Source organism: Podarcis pityusensis, assembly GCF_964106645.2.
Source record: "Podarcis pityusensis genome assembly, chromosome: 10".
NCBI classification, from domain to species: Eukaryota; Metazoa; Chordata; class Lepidosauria; order Squamata; family Lacertidae; genus Podarcis; species Podarcis pityusensis.
Genome location: NC_138035.1, coordinates 18,927,426 through 18,949,010, shown reverse-complemented (window position 1 = coordinate 18,949,010; position 21,585 = coordinate 18,927,426). Strand labels below are relative to the sequence as shown.

At 40.4% G+C, this 21,585-nt stretch overlaps 1 protein-coding gene across 1 annotated transcript in view; it reads left to right on the top strand.

Annotated features, from left to right (window-relative positions):
* The window catches only part of CACNA1C (calcium voltage-gated channel subunit alpha1 C), a gene marked incomplete at its 5' end in the record, with an annotated part of 488,103 nt that overhangs the window by 39,677 nt on the left and 426,841 nt on the right, over positions 1-21,585 (top strand). Inside the window, one exon of the mRNA XM_080971552.1 lies at positions 19,010-19,332. Coding sequence (XP_080827678.1) covers positions 19,010-19,332 — 323 coding nt within the window. The remainder of the gene's footprint in view (positions 1-19,009; positions 19,333-21,585) is intronic.

The window sequence follows — 21,585 nt, the reverse complement described above, 5'->3', positions numbered from 1 at the left end:
GCCTCAAGGAGGTTAGATTGGTCTCAGCTAGGACCAGGGCCTTTTCAGCACTGGCCCCGACTTGGTGGAACGCTCTGTCACAAGAGACCAGGGCCCTGCAGGATTTGACATCTTTCTGCAGGGCCTGCAAGATGGAGCTGTTCTGCCTGGCCTTCGGCTTAGACTCACTCTGACCCCTTATATGGGATTTGGCACATAAATTTTCCCTTGGCTTTTTTGCTGACCAGCATGGATAGCTGACTCAGGTGAATATCTGATGTTTCCTCCCTTTATGGTCTTGATTTATGGGCTACTACTAAAATGAGGCTGCATTTTAAGCTGCTTTTTAAGCCGTATTTTAATTGTTTTTGTTTTTTTCTATTACGTTTTATTGTAATTTATATTTGGTGTTAGCCACCCTGAGCTGGGGAGGGAGGGTATAAATAAAATATTATTATTATTAATGACAATGGGCCAGTCACTATCTCTCAGCCTAAACTACTTCACAGGGTTGTTGTAAGGATAAAATAGATTGGTAGGATTGTCTAGCCCAGCTTCTTCGCAAGAATATCATGGGGGAGTTTGTCGAAAGCATTACTGCAATCTTTAGCTTTTAATTAGAAATGCAAACATTGCAGAGAAGCATTACCATGTAACCTCTTAGGATGAAGTAAGAACCTGAACAAAGAAAAGGAAAGAAGCATCTAGCCTCTTGACTTGATTATTTTCTTTGTTCTCTGATGTCTCCTTTACTAATCTATAACAAGCAAACTTGAAAGCTTTATCATCTGGTTCACTTGCCAGAGGAAGGAAAGTCTGTCAATTACCCTGGTGTTCCAGCAGATAATGTCATTATTCCTGCACAGGAAAAAGTGTTGCCTTCATTTTAATAAGGCATTCCAAATGGCAAAATAGGGACAGTGATTTACCAGGGACCAGAAAATGGAATATTCCTGCTGAGTATGGAATTGCCTTTACAGTGGTACCTTGGGTTACATATGCTTCAGGTTACATATGCTTCAGGTTACACACTCCACTAAGCCAAAAATAGTGCTTCAGGTTAAGAACTTTGCTTCAGGATAAGAACAGAAGTCGGGTTCCGGCGGTGCAGTGGCAGCAGGAGGCCTCATTAGCTAAAGTGGTGCTTCAGGTTAAGAACAGTTTCAGGTTAAGAACGGACCTCCGGAACGAATTAAGTACTTAACCCAAGGTACCACTGTACATTAACTTGCTAAAAGCCAAATAATGGGCCAGTGAAAAAACTGTTTGACGGTGACAAAATATTTTTCGACATGCAGCGCCTCAGCAAAAAAATGTGCACATACAACGCACCTGCTGCCGTGACTTTCTTTAAAAGCTATTACACACACATCTAGATTCTGCCCTCATCTCTACCAGTTTCAAATACAAATAATTTTTAAAATGAAATCCAGAAGATGACTCTCCCATATTTTGTGGGAGTGAAGATGATGGATATTCCAAAATCAAGAGTTTAATCCAGAAAGCTCTGAGGTGAGTTTTGCATATGTAGAACAGTTTCTGAGCCCCCCCCCCCCCAGGTTTTACTTTCTGCTCCACCTTACAAACTGTCACCCTACATTTAGGGGGGAGTTTAGAAGTGGCCTATCCTTTTTTAAACCCCAGTGGTTCAGACTAAGAAAGACTTTTTTTTTTAACACACACTTCTGTACATGTTTATGTTCTACCCACCCAATCCACTTTTGGTGATGGATGGGTTGTATGTACAGGGCTTATATTTGTACACACATGTATTGACTCAGAGAGTATATTCTCTATATTATAGCACAGTCTGAGATTAGCTCCCATTCCTCACCATATATAGAGACTGCATCCTGGGAGGCCTGTTTGAAGAGACCCTCAGAGAGCTCTCTATAAGCCAGGTGGAAGTGTGCTTTAACTGAGTAAATTTGGAACGCATATGGAGCATTTTAATAGGGCATTCTAAAAAGAAAGAAGGAATCTCACAGGCTCATAAAGTAAGGAATTTATGAAGGTATGCATGCAGGACTTAAACTGCTTGTAGGTCATAACTAGTGCCTTGAATTGTGCCCGGGAGCACTTTGGGAGCCTGTGGGAGTACTTCAGAAGGGTGTGGGCTAAGTAGTTTCTTCCAAATTCTTTTGGACGTTTTCAGTGAGGTGGAGAGATTAGCTCAATCAGTGTGGCTAGTTGCTGTACCCACTTGGCACAGAAGTCGACCCTTTCCCTTCCTACTATACGTGTTTTCTACTGAAGCCAACATGCCTATATTAATATGCTTCCAGATAGCTTTCCCTTTGAGAAGAAATAAGATTGACAAATGGGTAAAAAGTACTAGCATGGTCATCTGTGGCTATCACTGCTATTTTTGCTTGACGCTGACTCAGTTTGTTCCCTATAGCTATAAACACAAGGATGGCAGTTTCTATGCAGATTAAAGGTATCAGGCACATTGATTCAGCATGCTTGTTGCTCACCAAAGCCCCCTCTTTGAACTTGCTTCTTTGCCTCAAGTAGGTCTGTTGAGGAAGCCCTGGCTTTCCCCCCACTGAGAGAACTCTCTCAGACAAGGTGTTACCTGTGTTTTGAGTTGGGTAGAGCGGGCTAACAGGTTAATTACAGTCTGGAAAGGTCCATATAAAAAGAATAGTGATAACGGAGGGAAGGGTGAGTGAGGGGAAATCCTGGATAGTGATTGGCCACTAATCTGCCTATCAAAGCCAGTGAGGAGGGGGATCACAGCACCTGCGATGTTGCAGCTTGAGCCGCAGAAAGCTAAATTAGCCGGTAAGTGAGAAGATCATTTGCCTTTACTGCTAGCAGGGTATCAGGACCCTGTTCACTGAATAATTAAAGTATAGATGCTGTGGTAATTCAGGAAAATGCTCTGTGTGTGTGTGTGTGTGTGTGTGTGTGTGTGTGTGTGTTTAAACTGAAATGCTGCCTTCCAGAGCCATCTAATCTGAAACAGACAGGGAAGAAATCTCGGGTCTGTTATAGCTTCTTCATCCCACTGTGACACTGCCTGACTGGTTGCTGGTTTTGTTTGTACGAGCAGATCTTTTTTAGAAAAAAAAAATCTATTATGGGAGAGGCAATGAATGCAACATTGGCTAATCATGCTGCGTGTAAGAAATCAGGGATGCAGCAACGTTTTTGGTGATGTTAATCTCTGTGTTTTTCTGCTTCCTAAGCTAAATAATTAAATACAGTACTGACAGAAAACATGGCACTGTTGCTTTTTCAGGATTAGAAGAAAATCCATAAAGAAAGTGCATCTTTTATTGTTACTGGGAATTACATGGTCGGTACTGTGTGCTGATTATTTGCTGTTCCGTGTGTTCATTTTTCCATCATTGAAAGGCTATTGTGCATGTTTTCAGTCTCTTAATATCTATCTATCTGCCCATAATCCACGATAGTGCTGTTGTACAACCCACATTTGTTTCAATGGGATTCACAAAAGAAACCTTCCCTGTGGATTGTGCCCTTATGTAACCCTCCAGTTGTGGTTGCACTATTGCCCACTCCTGAAACCTCCCTAAAGGAGTGAGTTCTTCTGTCTCTGACAGCTTGATACGTTCTGGAGAGAGGATGGACTAGGGAGAAATGGATAAACAGTACAAATAAATGCAACATGCACATATATTTATGATAAAATAAAATGACATATTTTATTATTGATATTCTCAATTAAGTTCTGCATTTGCTCTAGATATTACAGGTGAGTCTAATTAAGGTTGCAACATTTGAGGCCAGGCTTTCTGGACATCAGGAAATGAAACTGTGTGGAGTTGTAGCAAAAAAGTAAATGGGATATCATTGCTAAGTACATAATCTTCCAACTTGCATTGACTCTTTCCTGAAAAGCAACCCTTCAGAAGCAACAATTGGTGTTTCTTGTGTTTTGTTTTTTACACAATTAGCACATTAACATGTAGCCAGTCTTGATGGGTTTTATATACATTTACAGAGGTAGTGGTCTTCCAGTGCCTATTAGCTAAGATCACTTAATGTATCCTCCAAGTCTAAACGCAGTGAATTACTGAATACCAAATACTGGGGAAAGAAAACAGGTGCTGGTGTTTGCTTTCATGCTCTTCTTATAAACTTCCCAGAGGCATCAGGCTGGCTGCCATTGCAAACAAGATCCTGGGCTCACTAGGTGGACTAGCAGGGCTCTTTTAATGTTTTTAACTTGGCAGGCAGCCCTGAAGCAAGGGCTGCTTCTTTCTTTCCCATCTACCTTTCTCCTCCTTCTCCTTCATGCTTTCTGGTGGAGCCAATCAGAACAAGCATGAGTCAGCCAAGCCATAGAGAAGGGGTCTGGATAGAGAAAGGAAAATATTGCTCAAACTCAACTTCTGTGTTCCCCAGCCATTCCTGGATTTTGAGGATTTGAGTCAAACGAACTCCAAACATAGATTTTCAGTTCCTGTACTGTCCAGGTGAAAATGACATGTGGCTTGAGTGTTAAGTTCCAAGCAGTAAATGTTAGCTGGCAGTTCTTTCCTTATGCAAATTTGTGCTGTTGTTCCTGAGTTTGGATTTCCTTGGGAAAGAAATCTGAGGAGAATAGATGAACCACCTTGGGCACAAATGTATTAGTGGAAAATGTGATGTATAAACAAATCATCTAAGGCTATAACAAATATTTTAAAATCATATTCATTAGTTCTATTGATTTCTGAGGTACTCTTGCTGCTTTCCTCAGCTGACAGGATTCTGCCATTCCAAGGGCTCAAAGTAGAAGCAGTGTAAGACATTAAAATTGATAGCAATTGCACAATTATGTGACATTTGATATTATATAGTTAAAAGATTTATATCCTGTTCTTCTGTTGCAATGACAATAATCAAAGTGGCTTAAAACAAATTACAAATATACAGAAGTAATCCTTTAAAGGAACCAACTGCATATTCATTTAGAATTACAAGAGGAACTCTAAATAGATAATTACATAATAACATTTGCCAACTTAACCTATCAGACAATGTTGTTTAGTATAGACTGTATGTTACTTGTCAAAGCAGACAACTAATTTTACTGTGTTTCTGATTAATTTTCATTTTCATCATAGTCCTCTGAGACAAACCTTATAAAATACGTTTGTTAGGCCCTGCTGATCTTTGAGGTAATCTTGCTACTTTCATCCAGTGGATTCAGTTATTCTTTCTTCAAGAGTTTTCTCTTCACGGAATTCTCATCTTTTCATACATATAACATGTGAAATGTAGCCAGCTAGACTCCGTTGTAATTTTGTGTAGATGCTGAGAATTCCTAGTTCTTCCAGAGAAATATATTTCCCAAGATTCCTTTGTTAGAGTAGTTAACTTAGATGAATAATTTAAATTTATAATGCATATGACTTCCCCTCTCATTTTCTGTCAGAAATGTCTGTTGTCATTCTTAAACAAAGAGTGTCTATACTATAATACTCTACTTTAGGCTGCAGTTTGTTTTGGTACAAACCAAATGATGTCATAAAATCTTCAGATTTGACCTATTTTAGGAAGAGTTGATATTGTAGGCCCAATATTCATTTTGCAGGCCATGAGTCAGCTCTGTCCCCCCATCCCCCGCTCTAGTTGATTGATTAGCGAAAAAAGCACAAATGAAATTGTAAACTGGGTAGCTCTCAGAAGCTGATTGTTTCTACTGAGGTAAGGTTAAAAGACAATAATCAAGGGAGAATGTGGCAGACATGTTTTGGCTTTATATTTTTAAGATATATAACAAAGGTTTACAGAGGAGTATGTTAGTTTTTGTCACCAAAACCAACAAAGTGTCTTCTGACACCTTGAAGACTAACACATTTTATTGTGGCATCAGCTTTATTGGACTAGAGACCCCTTCATCAAATGCCTGGCTGGCGTGGGATTTTCAGTTCATACGCCATGCATCTGATGAAGTGGGCTGTGGTCCATGAAAGCTTGTAACAAAAGGTTGCAGTTCAATGCATACTTACCTGAGCGTAAGCTTCATTGATCACAATGGGATTTTGTTCTAAGTAACAGGAATAGGATTGTGGTGTTACATTTTTCAGAAAAAGTTCTGTAACTTGGTTATGTATTCTACAGTACTACAGCTGTTTTATATTCTCTCTCTTTAAAAGTTAACTGGATGCAAATTGCTGAGGCACTAGAGAACATTTATGTTGAAAATAATGAAATAAAGTCAGGAAATATAAAAATTACAGTCCTCATGGTAGCATTAGTTTGCAATGGTTGAATGTAGTTTTTTAACTGCTGTGATACTGGATTTAATATAATTAATGTAGCTTATGCTACATTAATTATTTGTAAAAAAAAAGCTATTGTAAAGATTTTATAGCCAGTGTATGCAGGATTTTGGATGACTTGGCTGTAAAACGTATACTATAGTAAGGAGTTTCTGCTGTGTGGCTTAATTCCTATTGTAAGAAGCAGCTGAACTTTTACATTTTCTGACATTTAGTTTTAACTGTTAAAGCTCTGCTGGTATGTTATATTTAAATATATATTGCAAGTTCTACAATGTTACCGAAACAAAAATAAATCTTTTTCCCAGAGAGACTACCATTTAACATCTGGATTCATGATACAGTTAAGCTGAAGGCCAGCTCTTGAGTTTAAGCCAACTCAGAACTATAATTCTGCACTGGCCACCAGGCTGCAACAACACAGTAACTTTCTATACTCTTTAAGAATTTTTATTAGCTGTAACACTGAGCCTTAGACTTAGCCTATCAATTTACCTGGAGAAAATAGCTTAAATCAATGTACTTTATAGTATCATAGAGTCATAGGATTGTACAGTTAGAAGGGACCTTGTGAGTCATCTAGTCCAACCACCTGCAATGCAGGAATCTCAACTAAAGCATCTGTGACAGATGGCCACCCATCTTCTTCATTGTTAAAAAACCTCCAATGAAGGAGCGTCCATCACCTTGAGTCTGTTGCACTGTCAAACAGCTTTTACTGTCAGAAAGTTCACCCTGATGTTTCGTCAGAATGCCCATTCGTGTAATTTGAAACCATTGCTTCTGCTCCTAGCTAATGCTATGCTAAGGCTGCATCAACAGAAGTAGAGTGTCCTGATCAAGGGAAGTAATAGCACCACATTATTCCACTTTGGTCAGACCACATCTGAAATACTGTCTTTAGTTCTGGGCGCTACAATTTAAGAATGATATTGACAAGCTGTAACGTGTGGAGAGGAGGGCGACCAAAATGACCAAGGGCCTGGAAAGCAAACCTAGTGAGGAATGGTTGATACAATTGGGTATGTTTAGCCTGGAAAAGAGGAGACCGAAATGAGATATGATAGCCATCTTCAAATAGCTTCTGGAGCAGAAGTAAACAAACTTGCTCCATCCTCCACATCACATGGGCTGGGGGAGGGGAAAATCTGGTCATCCAGTCTGCTAGGTACTCCCATCTCCCCTGCGTCAAGTTATTCGGGCCACATTCACATTACTTCCATTCTAGATAAATCTGTCTAATGAATCCTATTTGAATAATTAAATCAAATAATTAAATTAAACGACGTTTCCATGTGCTCTGACTTCCGTCACGGTGTTCTGTTGCACCAGACGTGGTTTAGTCATGCTGCCCACATGACCCAGGAAAGCTGTCTGCAGACAAACACCAGCTCCCTCAGCTTGAAAGCGAAGATGAACACTTCATCCCATAGTCGAATTTGACTGCACTTAACTGTCCAGGGGTCCTTTACCTTACTTTCTTACCTAATTAAATCAGTAATTTAACTGTTTTTATTAAGTTATGGCCAGCATCCTTCACCCTTGGGTGCGTGCTTTCCCACATATATAGGTGAAGGAGGTTGGATGATATTTATTTCTAGCTGCATCCCTTCCTGATGCTTTTGATTCTTGCTCTGAACCGTGTGTGGTCAATCTTTGGTTCTCCAGATGTTGCTGAACTACAGCTCCCACCACCTCTTGTCATTGGCCATGCTTGCTGGGTCCAACTGGAGTTGTAACTCAGCAACATCTAGAGAACCAAAGGTTCCTCACACCTACTGGTGAGTCAATTCTCACAAGATTTTTTTTTTGGGGGGGAGGGTGCAGCAATGGGCTGCAGTGGGAAGAAACCCATAGACAATCTCAGCGCACACATGGTATTCCTCATATTACCATTTTGATAATGCTCAATTATAATGTATAAAGTTATAATGTTATATGGATAATGTCCTTTTGATAATGTCCATTAATTTGTCAACAAATTAAACTATTGGGCTGTATCCAACCAAATTCTACCCAGAGTAAACCTACTGAAATTAATGTACATATGTTAGTTATGTTCATTAATTTCAATGGGTTTACTTTGATTATGACTAATGTTGGATACCACCCGTTATTTATAACTGAAAAATGTTATGCAGATATAAACATATGCCATTGATGTTTGAAAGAATGAACTGTTCTTGGCTTTTATTTGGAACCTGGGAGACAGACCAAACAATCACAAATGTTGTTTAAAATGAATTTAAGCAAATAGGACACATGCCTTTTGTCTACCCAAAGACAAAAGTTCATTTTAAAATGTAGTCAATGTTACATTTTGTTGTGGGGGACCTCTGCTTTTACATTTCAACATGTGTGTTGTGTTTCCATGCATATGTGTCCAGACCCTTGCATGGCTAAGGAGCAAAGAACCTCAGATGACGCCATAATGCAATTAAGAAGTAGGCCATTCTGCTTTGGAATATTTTGCTATGGTCAAACAACTTTAAATAATAGAATCATGGAATCATAGCAGCCAATTGACAATATTTGGGTCACTGGGTTGCCACTTGCGGGTTACATAGGGGCAGAGGTGCCCCGGTCAGGATACAGAAGTGAAGCCCTCAGAGAATGATGGAACCTGATGTGTTATTGAAGCTCTGGGGGATCCTGCTGAAGCCCTCATCTCGCTATGGAATGGTGAGATGAAACAGGCAGTTGACATTATTGCTGCTGAGTATCTTCTCTGGCATTTTGGAGTCCAAGCAGCTCCTTGGCACTCTGACAAGTACAAGTTTCACTATGAAGCTGACCAAACACTGGTAAGAACACATAATCATGCCTACTGTGTGGCTGTGAAGAAGGCTTATTTTGCAGCTCGCATTGTGTCCTCTAATAGCTGACCAATGGAGTTATTTTGGATGGTTTGGAGGTTACTGACTCTGAGTGTGTGTGGTGCTGGTGGTGACCTCTGGAGCACTCAAAGACCTGCTCTCCTGCTCTGATCAACTGGCTATGCACTCTGTGGATAAAGTTGCTCATCTTCAAAGTGCTCTTGACTCTGCACTTGTTGCAGTTGCATATTCCCACCTTTGGGGGAAGGTTGTATAGAGAGCTGTGGTGGGGCAGGAGCAGACATGTTTGGAGGACACAAATGATTTAGATCCATTCCAATCTGGCTGTGGAACTGAGTTGGCTTTGATCAACCTGATCGATGAACTTTGCAGAGAGCAGGACAGAGGGAATGCAACCTTTCTTCTGTTCTTGATCTCTAGTCAGCCTTTGATACAATCAACAATAGTAGCCTCCTGGACTGCTCCAGGGAATGGAAATTGGAGGCACTGTGGTTCCAAATCCTACCTTCAGCACCACGTCCAGAGAGTAGCATTGGGACAGTGCCTTCCAGCCCACTGGTGGCTACGTAATGGGGTGTCACAAGGGATTATTTTATCTCCGTTGCTAATTAATACCTACATAAAGCCTTTGGAAGAGGTCATTAGGAGTTTCAGAGCATGGTAGAATCAGTATTCTGATGACACTCATCTCTATTTCTCTACAACATCTGAATCAGGAGAGGCTGTGTAGTCCCTGGGCCATTACCTGGACACGGTAGTGAAACGGATAAGGAAAAACAATCTGAGCTTGAATCCCAGTAAGATAGAGGCACTGTGGGTCTGAGAAGTTGGTCAGTGGCCTACCTTGGAAAGAGCAGGTTCACTGTTCGGGGGTGTTTCTTGAACCAGCTCTGTCAAGGGAGGCTCAGGTAGCCTCACTGGCTAGAAGTATCTTTTACTAACTGCAACTGGTTCAGCAGCTATGACCATTCCTGAAAAGCCTTGCCACGGTATTTCATGTGCTGGTTACTCCAAGACTGGATTACTACAATGCACTTTGTGTGGGGCTTCCCTCATGCTTGATCTGGAAGCTACAGTTAGTGCAAATGCTGCAACATGATTGCTGACAAGAGTGGCGCCTTGCCAGCACATACCACTTGTGTTCAGGGATCTGCACTGGTTGCAGATCTGCTACTGGGCCAAGTTCAAGGTATTACTATTTGTATAGAAAGCTTGTTAACAACTTGGGACCAGTTTACCTATGAGATTGCCTTACCCCACATGCGCCCATGGTAGAATTGGCACTACTACAGGTGCCATGTGGTACCCATTCCGCATTTGTAAGAACTGCATCATTTAGTGTGACAGCAACCATGGGAACTCCCTACCTATTGATATTAAGCAGGTGCCTGTACTCTTTCTGGCACCTGCTAAGAACATTTCGATGTAGACAATCCTACCTAGATGCTTAGATAGTTGAGATAATTTTAATCTGTTTTAGTATTTTGACTTTTGTATGTTTTAAAGTATGGAGGCAATTTTAAAATGGATTTTTATTGTTTTATCCTTTTGTAAACTGCTTTGAGGGGTTTTTTTTTTACAACTAAGAGGTGTATAAATTTTGATAAATAAACAAACAAATAAAATTTGGCGCTTCAATACAGGCAATACTGGTTTTGCATGGGGGTTCTGTTCTGGACCCCTGCCCATTCTGGACCCCCTGCCCTGCTTCTTGTCATGATGTCTTTATGATGTTTGGGGACTACTTCTGGGACCAGCGCCTTGCACATGTGTGCAATTGCATGTCATTTGGATGAGCTAAATTGGTCGTTGCATGTATTTGACTTGCATTCCAGTCTCGTTTGACAGGCTGCATTAAGGATGCTTTACAAATCTGTATTTGGAATCTTTGTTTAGGATTTTGATGATACCGTTAAATCTTGAAATTAACTTTCATGCCTTGAAAATGAAAGGACCCCAATTTGGATAGATAAAAATCTCAAACACTTGGCTATTCAAATAGCCATTATCAACAGCTCTGTTGGGTTTCTAGCACTCTGCCTGTAGTTCTCTACAACCTTTGGAAATAACTCTGCTTTTGGAATTGGCTAGCTTTCTTCCAGCTTTCGTTGAGTGCTAGTGTTTCTAATTGAAGCTGTTTCTATAAACTGCCTGGAGATCAAGTCATTTGTTACTGCCTATAGTTATTTAGTATGGTTAATGTCTGCAGACTTGGAGTCTCATAAAAGAGACAGGTCCTTATCAGTAATCAATACCTGCAATATTTGCTCATATAAATCTGCCATTAGAGAGTGATCATTTGAAATTAATTCAAGCCAGAGGACTCCATTATGGTGCATGTTATTATAGTAGAAACAAAGAAGCCCAATGGAAGTGGCATTCTTAAGTTTCAAGCATGCAATCATTGGAGCCTTTTTCCGGGAGGGTATTGCTCTCATTTGCATGTATTTTCCATATTCAAGCCACGGCAAGGGGATGTCCATATCCCCACATAATAAAGAGGAGCTTTGCAGCCTGGGGATAATATTGTATGGAAGGGATCTCCACCTCCCAAATTGCTAGAGAAATGTACCGCACTCAAACTTTGGACCAAGGTAGGAGAAGCAAAAACAGGGAGGTTTCATTTCAGGGTGACCAGTCAGGAGGCACTTATAATGGACCTTTCTGTGCCATAGGCAATAGAGATACATTAAAAATGGTGCAGCAGTAGTTAATAGGGACATAGATTCCAGTGACGTTATAGCACTATTGCTGTAACATCGCTAGAGAAAAAGAGACTTGAGAATCATTGTTGACAGAAACTAAATTTAGTGGATTGTGCAGGGAAATAGTGCTATTCCCCCATGTTGGAAGTACTTGCCAGGGCAATTTTGTCTAGATAGACAGTGATACTGTCTAGGCAGTGTCTAGAAAATAAAAGGCCCTGGTTCAATGCAACTAATAAGTAGTAATAAGGGAGAGACAAATTTTCAAAATTGCAGAACACTTTAAAAAAATGTAGAATGCTGTAGCTGTTTATTTGTATGACAACCAAGTCCTGGCCCAGCATGTTAGGGACACAGTAATTATGGCTGCACAGGTTTCTTAATTTTGCAGAATCCTTGTCGCTGCACTCCCAAACCAGAAAATGATCTAATTGTCTTTACAGATGATCTGGTTAGTTTTACAGTGCACAAATGAGTTGTTGCTCATGATCCAAACATCTTCCTCCTCCTCCTCTTCTGTTTAGCCTTCATTAGCAGGTCCCAGGGTGGGTTACAACAAATTAAAATTCAGAATTAAAAACAGTTAAACTTGAACTTCTGAGGAAGGTGGAACTGCCAAGATGGGCCCCTCTGTTGTTGTTGGGAGGGTTTGAAAGGAAGGAAGGTAGATTTTTGAGGCCTAAGTCACTGGCAGCCAATGCAGTTGTTTTAGAACAGGGGTTGTATGAGTTTTAAATGCAATCCCAGCCAGTAATATGTGAGCACCTGTGAAAAGTGCTTCACTGAAGGCATTTCTTTACAATGGACTTAGTCTGAGCTATCTGAGCACACCTAGATCACACTCCTCTACTCCCAATTAGATACTGTGCTCTTTGATTTACTTCTAGTTTTGGATGAACAATATGAAAGCAACAGTCATCTAAGAAGAACTAGACACTCTGTTCATTTTCCTTCAATACATATTAATCTCCTCTCAAGTTGTTTTCCTGGATTTGGTCTCTTTCCCGTTGTATATTGACTCACAGGGCTGCAATTAATCTCTCTGCATAAAATGACTTCACTGTGTTTGGGTAGTAATCCTTTTGAAAATCAGGGCACAATCTGTGCAAACCTGCAAGTTCATTTTTCTATGAGGGATGACCCAGCTCCTCTGCCTCCTATATGGGAACTTTCTTCTACTGTATCCTGCCTTTTCAAAATACACAACACCTTTTCTGAGGTGAAAGGAGCTGCAGTCTCTCAAGGACAGTCAGTGCTCAGACAAATGGAATAAATTTCTTATGTGCTGTGAAGGAATAATTACAGCTGTTTCATATCTACACAGCTATAGGGCAATCTAGCTTCTTAGTATAATTATTGCCAATATACCACAACAGGGGCCACAGGCTGGTCACAGATAAAGAAAACATCTCTAATAGAATTTTCAGGACATGTGACAGAGGAATTCTAAAGTAGGGCCGTTGGCGAGTTGTTTTCTCAGCTAGTGGCTGATTGGTATAACTAGGTAGGCCTTGTAATTTGAAAATTGTTCTTTTCAAGTACATGCTCTATTCCCTGCTGTGAAAAGTGTTTGCTAACACAGCTGAGGTGATGCTGTACGACCTCTAGAATATCCTTCCATTTTCTCTAGTCTTGTAAAGTCAGTGTGAACTTTATGTGGCCTTTTTATTGATTACGAAGTCTAACTAGGACTAGCACTGGACCTATGTGTTTATATTTGTTTGAATGTGAAATTTTAATTGACCATGATACACACACACAAAAATTTCAATTAAAAAAATCCAGATGCACAGGAAACTCAAGTTTTTTTTAATTAAAAACAATAGAAATACCAGATACACACAAGAAACATACATATACCCTTCACAATACTAATTACCACTCCCACTCACATTATTCTTCCCTTCTCGGGCATAAGGTTCAGACACACAAAAGTTGTTGGGTTTTTTTGGGGGGGGGGTCAAAGTCGTTGCTGGACATATGGCAACCCTGCATGAAGGTGAGGGGAAACACCTGGATAGCGAAGTTTGCTATATATGCTCCCTCCTTCATGATTTGGGATTCAGTTTTGTTGTTTGTAGCCAGTGGCCATTACAATACAATGTGAACACATACTGCACAGCTGCAAAACAGAAAAAAAGCATTGCATACACCAGAACAAAAACAAGTCTGCTGTTAATTTTGGACGCCTAATACAAGCTGCTCACATTGATGTGTAAAGCCCTAAACTCTCTGCGGATCTTAACCCGGGGCAGGTCTGTAGGGATGGAGATGGTACTTGCTGGGACTGAAATGAGTTGGCTCTAACAAGTCATGCAAGGGAATTCAGAGGAGCACTTTCTTGCTCTGCTACCTAACTTCAAACATGCATTTTATGTGTAACTCGCAGAATCCAAACATTCCTGTTGTGAGAGATTGGCAGGGTGCCTTCTTCATACATCTTGCATTAAATTTGTTTGTGAGGAGGCATTGCTTTGCCTGATGAAAAACCCAATTATTCACACACACCCATTCTTACCTCTGTAATTAAGATGTTGTTTTCTAAAGCACTTTGAAATCTAATTACAAAATACATTCTGTAAATTAATAAATGGATGTAAATGTATGATCTACAAATCGTATTTGCACAATGATAAGGATTTCTTTCCAACCATTTGATAAATCGCCAGTTTTGATTTGCTTAATCTGAAGAATCATATAAGCTTAGCAAGTTGTAGTTTTGTGTTGGATTTTTAAATAATTTCATGTAATTGGGTCTTTGTTAACTGAATAATCATACACGTTTTCAGTGATGTATTAGTCATAGCTATGCATGTGTGTGGTGCTTGGCTTCTGACCTTGAACAACACATGTCTAAAACTACCCATAGCATCTGTGGGTTGAGGGGTAGGTTTGTTTGTTTTTGTTGGGTGGTTTACCTTAATCCTCTTTGCAGAGAGTGTTCAATTTTGCTATGGCATTGATGCCTGCTTTGCATTATATAAAAACATATACAGTAAATTTCAACTGATTTGAGAAACATTCAAATAACTGGCTGCAAATTGGGTAGCAGTTAAAACACAGAAAATTCCCAATGAAAGCAATAGAACCTGTGTGCATGTAATGTTGCACAGGGTTTTGCCCATCAGAGATAGTTTTTGTTTTTGTTTTTAACTCTTACTTTACATTTTTACCCACCCTGAAACCTCCAACACCGATATCAGTAAAAGTAAGACAGGCTTAAAATTATTCTAGCCTGAAACAAGTGTGAGAAGAGCCAGGTGTGCCTTCCTCAGAAGGTACATTCCACAAGTTCAATGCCATGGCTGAAACGTACACTTCCGATACTTACTATTAAAACAAATATTTATATCACTATTACTTAACAAGAAAAAATAATTTGAGGATGCACAAAGAATATTATAGAACATTGGTTAACACTATATTGAATCTAAAAAATAGGTATTATTCCAAGTTATTTACAAAGTTATTGTTTATCTTCCAATTGTTTCTAGACAGTATCAATGCCACTTTCATTAGCCGAGACACATTCTATAATTTCTTTATGCTTTTAATTTCTTCTTTATTCCATTTTTGTTTGAACATCTGGCATTTTCCATATTGATGCAATTTATATTTTTCCTAGTTTTAATATGTGTATTACCAGTTCAGCATCTTCAGTTACTAGTCCCATTATATAACTTATTAAAAAGGCCAAGTGTTCAAATGGAAATGATATCCATAGTTTCTTTTAGTAATTCTATACAGTTCTATGATATAACCATCAAAATAATTGCTGGACATGATTATCAAATGTTGGTGCTAAGATGCTACTATTTGATCACATGAATGTCATTCCGTATTAAAGTATTTCTCCATAAGCAATCTTCTTCCTACCGTTGTAAGTCTAAACCATTGCATCCAAATAGCAGTGGTAGCTTTAAATGCATTCAATACGAACTTCCTCTTTGCTGGACTAATGCTATGGTGAACTTTATTACACATAATAAACTTTGCTCAAAGATTTGCTATGTATAACTAGTACTTCTATCTTGATGAGCTAGAAAACTAATACAGAGTCTGCCTTTGTCTAGGATTGGGGCAGTCAATTTGGTACCTTCCAGATGTTGTTGAAATCCAACTCCTATCAGCTCTAGCCAGCATGGTCAATGGTCAGGGATGATGGGAGCTGTAGTTAGGCAACATCTGGAGTATACCACAATGGCTACCAGTAGTCTAGTTCTGCCTGAATATTTAAAATGGAGTGCATGTGGTTTTTGTTATTCTGTTGGACTTTATTATAGGACATAGTAAAATATCTGAATGCACTGGCTACCCTGATATCTTTGGCTCCAAATTAACATGTCACAGCATGGTCTTTCATTTTTAATAGGGTTTCAAATGGAAACATGCTTAATGGATAAAGCTATCCAAGAATGAATGTTTATATTGAGTTAACACCCAGTGCTTGTACTAGGATAACAACCAAATGGACAAAGAATGTAATGGCCAACAGGCTTGGAGGAAAAGAGTCATGAACAAATGCAGGCATACAGAAGTGAGCAGCAACCAATATTTATTCACTCACTCAGCTGTGGATCATATAGAAGCCTATTTTGGCATATTGATATATAAATTAAATCATCATTAGCTTTGTGGCAGCATCTCCTCACACACCTTTCTCCACACTTTTCTACTATTGGGTGGGCCTTCTGTTTGCTTCATTGCAGTACAACTAATATGGAAATTCCATAGGTCAAGCACAGCATGGTATGAAAAAACCCCCTTTAAATAAGCTCCCCAATTTTTATTCATTTAGCTTGCTTTTAACATATATTTCCTATTGAGCTAGTTTTTATAATCTCCTCCCCCCCCATCTTCCCATTTTTAAAAATATTTATTTTGTTTTTAGCTAAATTGTTGGCTTTTGATAGCTACCTGTAATGGTTGTATCGCTGGGGTGTGGGGAGGCAGGATTGAGGAATAAAACCTCTCATCTTCTCACCTCCATTTTTTCACTGAACACGTCAGGTCAGATTTTCTCTGCCACTCTATCTTTGTTTATAGTGTTTTTCGAATTGATCAAGTGCTAAAATAGGTTTAGCTTTTGGAGGACCAATATCTATGCTCCCCTTTGTGAACTTTCATATTTCCTAAGTAGGTCCAAATGAGCAGGTAGAAAGAACAGTGTCAAGTGGCTGGAGATTGTAACGATTTAAGAGTATGCAAAGTTGATAGGCAGTTTACATGCAAGGGGTGAAGGAAGTGGTGTTTAACTGTCAAATGAAAGGCTAAACTGAAGCAAATTTATTTATTTGCATATGTCATTTGCCTTGTAACACAAGCTCTCTTGGCGACAAAGGGCTTTTATTAAGTGTACTAGCAAAATACTACAATGACAATCAGGGTATGTGTGGAAGGCCTACAGAAGGCCCCCAGGGGCCACAGGCCACCCAATGTCAGGAGTGGGTTGGTTTAGCCCCATAGCTGCATAGCCCCAAGTGCAGTGGTCCCCCCCCCATACGAGCGTTTTAAAAGCGTTCACTCAGGGCCATCATTACGATGGAAGGAAAACAAGTAACTTGCTCTGGTGTATGAGATTCCCCACATTGCAATGACACAAAACTACCCTGTTCATTGCCAATTTTCATTCATTGCTCACAGCCCGTTTTTGCTACCTCTAAACTACTATTCCTATTTTCTTCATTTTTTGCTTTTTGGGGGTGTGGTGATACCTTGTTAATATCTTGTTACTGTAGCTTTTTGCAGCTGTCATTTTTCAGGGTTCAGCTTCCTCCCCTGGATCTCTAGAACTTAAACATTGGAGGGATGGTGCTGGATGCATTTTTGTCTCTAGAGCACATGCACATGCACATGAGCACTAAGGCACAATGCAGTGCATGGTCTGCCATTTCACGCGTTCAGCTGTTCAGTTAGATTTTGAATGGCAATCCCAGTCGCAGTGCCTCCCCACCACCATGGAGTAATACTATGGTGAAGTGTGACAGTACAAACTCAGGAAAATAATGATCTGGATTAAAAATGGCCACAATTTTACGGATTAAAGATGTAGGTGTAATCAGTAGGGCTGGAACTGCTTCAGGCTCATGCCAAGGATTGTGGCGTCCCCAAGATGTTGATCTATTGAGTTAGCCACCCTAAAGCCACCGCTGGAAGCCATATGGTTCATCTGCCCCACACTTGACTTCTGGACAGGGACATCCACCGAGACCTCTCTAACGGGGCACCCAGAATACACCAGAAATTTAAAGTCACTGCCCTCCAGGAGGGGCCACGGATTGGTTCATTTGAAATTACCTTTTGGGGCAGGAAGACCACCCACCAAGATCTCTCTGACCAAGGGGAATTCCCTTCCAAACATAGCCAGCAAACATGTGTGCCCAGGCTGGTGGGGAAGCAAGCTGAGAGTGAGGGGCCGCAATTGTCATCCATTGGGAAACCGGAGAGCGGCCATTGGAATAGCATTAACCATACATGTTTTTGTTTTTCTTCACTGACTTTTTTGTTAGCAATGATTTTTATTGTTTGAGATTTAACAAGCACTAAGCTCGTAGTGCTCAAAATACTAAACAACATGTGCCATTTCTCTCCTTCCCACCACTTACCCCAGCCACCCCCAGTCTTTATGTCCCTCCTCCCACCTAATCTCCCATGTGCCTCCTCCCATCTAATTACAAGCCAAACAGTAACAACATGAGCCAAAATAAAAGCCAAAATAAGAAATGAGGAGGAGAAGGAATAAAAATGGAAGGGCAGCTTAGTTACCAGGCAAAGCTGTGCGCCAGTCATCCTTGTATTCTGCTCCTTGTCACTAAAGAGGGCTAGGAAATCTTGCCAGGTGTTGCAGATCTTTTCAAGGCTACCTTGCTTGACATAGTCCACCCCTTTCTTTTTTCCCACATAGTTTTAATAAAAAACACTAACCCTGTTACGACTTATAAATGAGTGGAATACAGGTTATAGCAGAGTAATTGAATGCAGCATACGAAATAATAGAGCCTTCAACAATACATAAGTGCAGAAAGTTCAAGTGGTGATCTCCAGTAAACTTATTTCAAGCATGTCACTATTTTCAGCATTGGAGGGCATGTTTCTTGGTCGCACTACTAGGGTGTGACTGGATGTTGGTAACTGGTTATGATATGTGCATATACGAATCATTCTATTATGTTTATCAATTTTTTTGTCGCTGTTGCAAACTCTGTTCTATTCGTATATATTTAATCTTTGCTCCTCTTTCTCCTAGGTTCCAACTATGCGAGTCCCCGTCCAGCTCATGCCAACATGAATGCCAATGCAGCTGCAGGGCTTGCACCTGAGCATATCGCTACTCCAGGTGCAGCCCTTTCCTGGCAGGCTGCTATCGATGCTGCCAGGCAGGCCAAATTGATGGGTGCGGCCGGCAATGCAACAATATCCACCGCCAGCTCCACACAGAGGAAACGGCAGCAGTATGGGAAACAGAAAAAACAGGGTACCACCACAGCTACACGTCCTCCCCGGGCACTGCTGTGTCTAACACTGAAAAATCCCATCCGGAGGGCATGCATCAGTATTGTTGAATGGAAATATCCTTTTTGATGGAGTGATATGAGTCAGTATGCAAATGTGATTTACAAATATGACTAAGCATGTGCATTAGGTTGAAGGGAGCACTAGAAGGAACTACATGAGCAACAACATATGGTTGGTCTCCGTCTAGATCAGCGGGGGTAGATCTTTTATGACCTTGGTCAATTTTCTGGGGGCTGCATGCTGGTGGTGGGTGTGACCCAAAGTGACTGTGACCATCTCACCTAAACACTTGTGCATGCACACACGTGCGCGCGCGCGCACACACACACACACACACACACAAACAGCACACAAGCCCTTCCTCTTCAGCTTATTTCTGCAGATAAGCTGAGTAAGGGGTGAATCACCTCCTCCATCCTCATCAAACAACCATTTTGATGAGGAAGGAATGGCCAATTTACACCCCCCACCAGGGGTAGGAACAGAGGGGTTTAAACGCCAGTGGTGTGCCCACTTAGTTTTTTGCCAGGGCCCAAATTGGTGGGGTTTTGGTGGGGGGAGATGCATTGGGACCTAGGTCTAGACTCTTAAAGCATAAGGACGCCTACTTGTGGCAACATGAAATTGCTGCAGAATGCAGGAGCATTCATGGGCCGTCCTATGCACAAAATGGATGGTTTTTGGATTCTGTGTAAATTATGTTGATGGGTACCAATAGAGCCATTGTCTATAATCTTTCAACAATTAAATATTGGTTCTAGACCTGAAAAATAAACCCAATTTCAAATGGCCAAGTATTCAAGAACCCAAGCCTTTAAAATCCACTTGGATTTTCCCCCCCTTAATCCAGATTTTCTGATGCAGCCATGGTTTTACCTTGACCCATATTGCTCAGTTGTGCAACTTTTATTTGGCAAAGTCCATGTAGAATAGGCTGATAGTAATAGGAAGGTGTAGGTTGCAGTCTGAAGTACATTCACTTGGGAGCGGGGTCCATTACAAGTAGAAGTATTTAAGATTATTACACTAAAACACCATCTTGCAACTGGCTACTATTACAGCTGATCTGGTAGCAGGACCTGATGGCAATGATGCTAAGTATTTGGTGATGGTGGTTTTTTAAAAAAATGCTTGGTCTATGAATCTTGGAATGCATGTTGGAGAAAGTGCCCTGCCCTTCTCTCCTCCCTCCCTTCTCTTGCATGCTGGCATTGGCACTTCATTTGTGGCTTGTGTTAAGACAGACATTTTCATTACATGCAAACTGGGAAAGTCTAGTTTGATATCAGATAATAAGCCAGGATGTAATCCACTTTGGACATAACAAGTCAGGAATAAAATGCCAAAGCTGGCACACAAAGCTGGGTTTAAACACACAGATTCTGGCACTGTTCTATCTAATTTGGGCCTGAGATTAAATCTCTGGTGCACAAACAGAAAGATGGATTTAAAAAACCCAAAGTACCATAATCTTAATAAAAATATTATCAAAGTACCATAATCTTATTAGATGTTGTGAAATCAACTTTTGCTTTCAGGATTTTGGGTAGAGGTAAAAATGGGTCAAGAAAGGGTTCACAGATATTCCCCATCTACTCATTTTTTTTCCGTTTTTCAGGTGATAGTTTTTAAATCCTCTCAATCAGTTTTATTTGTTATCCTTCCCAACATAGACACTCAAAATTTTGTCACACCATAATGGATGGCTAATTTGGGATGGGTAGTGGGATGGTGGTGGCAAACCTATATTGCTTGGCACCTTGCCATCTTTAGGCAGAGCGCACAAGGGGAGGCCTGATATAAAGTATGAAATCTGAGCTGGTTGAACAGATTGATGTGTTGTAAAGTAGGAGGCTGAAAATGACTGAGCAATGTAGTCATCTCTTGAGAGATGATGGTCTTACTGAAACACATAACAAATAAACAGTTGAAATCCTCTCAGTGACTCACCTCAAATACCGGGTTCCTGAGCAGAGCACATACTTATGGCCACTATGGACTTGTTGCTGAAAAACAGTATCTCTTTGGTGAGTCCACCAACTCCACCCTACTGTAATTTATGTAACAACATATTGGCCTAGTTTGTAAATAATGCTAAGCTATGGTTAACATTAACCATAGTTAATGCTAACCATAGTTAACACACGATAATGGAAGCTAGTGTGTCTGGCAGACCATAATGTAAACCTTGGCTTGTTGCATTCTTGTCCTCCCCCTGTTAAAGGAAACACAAGCCAGGAATTGCTGTTCTTCACTTGCAGCTTTGTAGCTTTCAGGCTGTGGCAGCTCTTTTACCATAATTAAGGA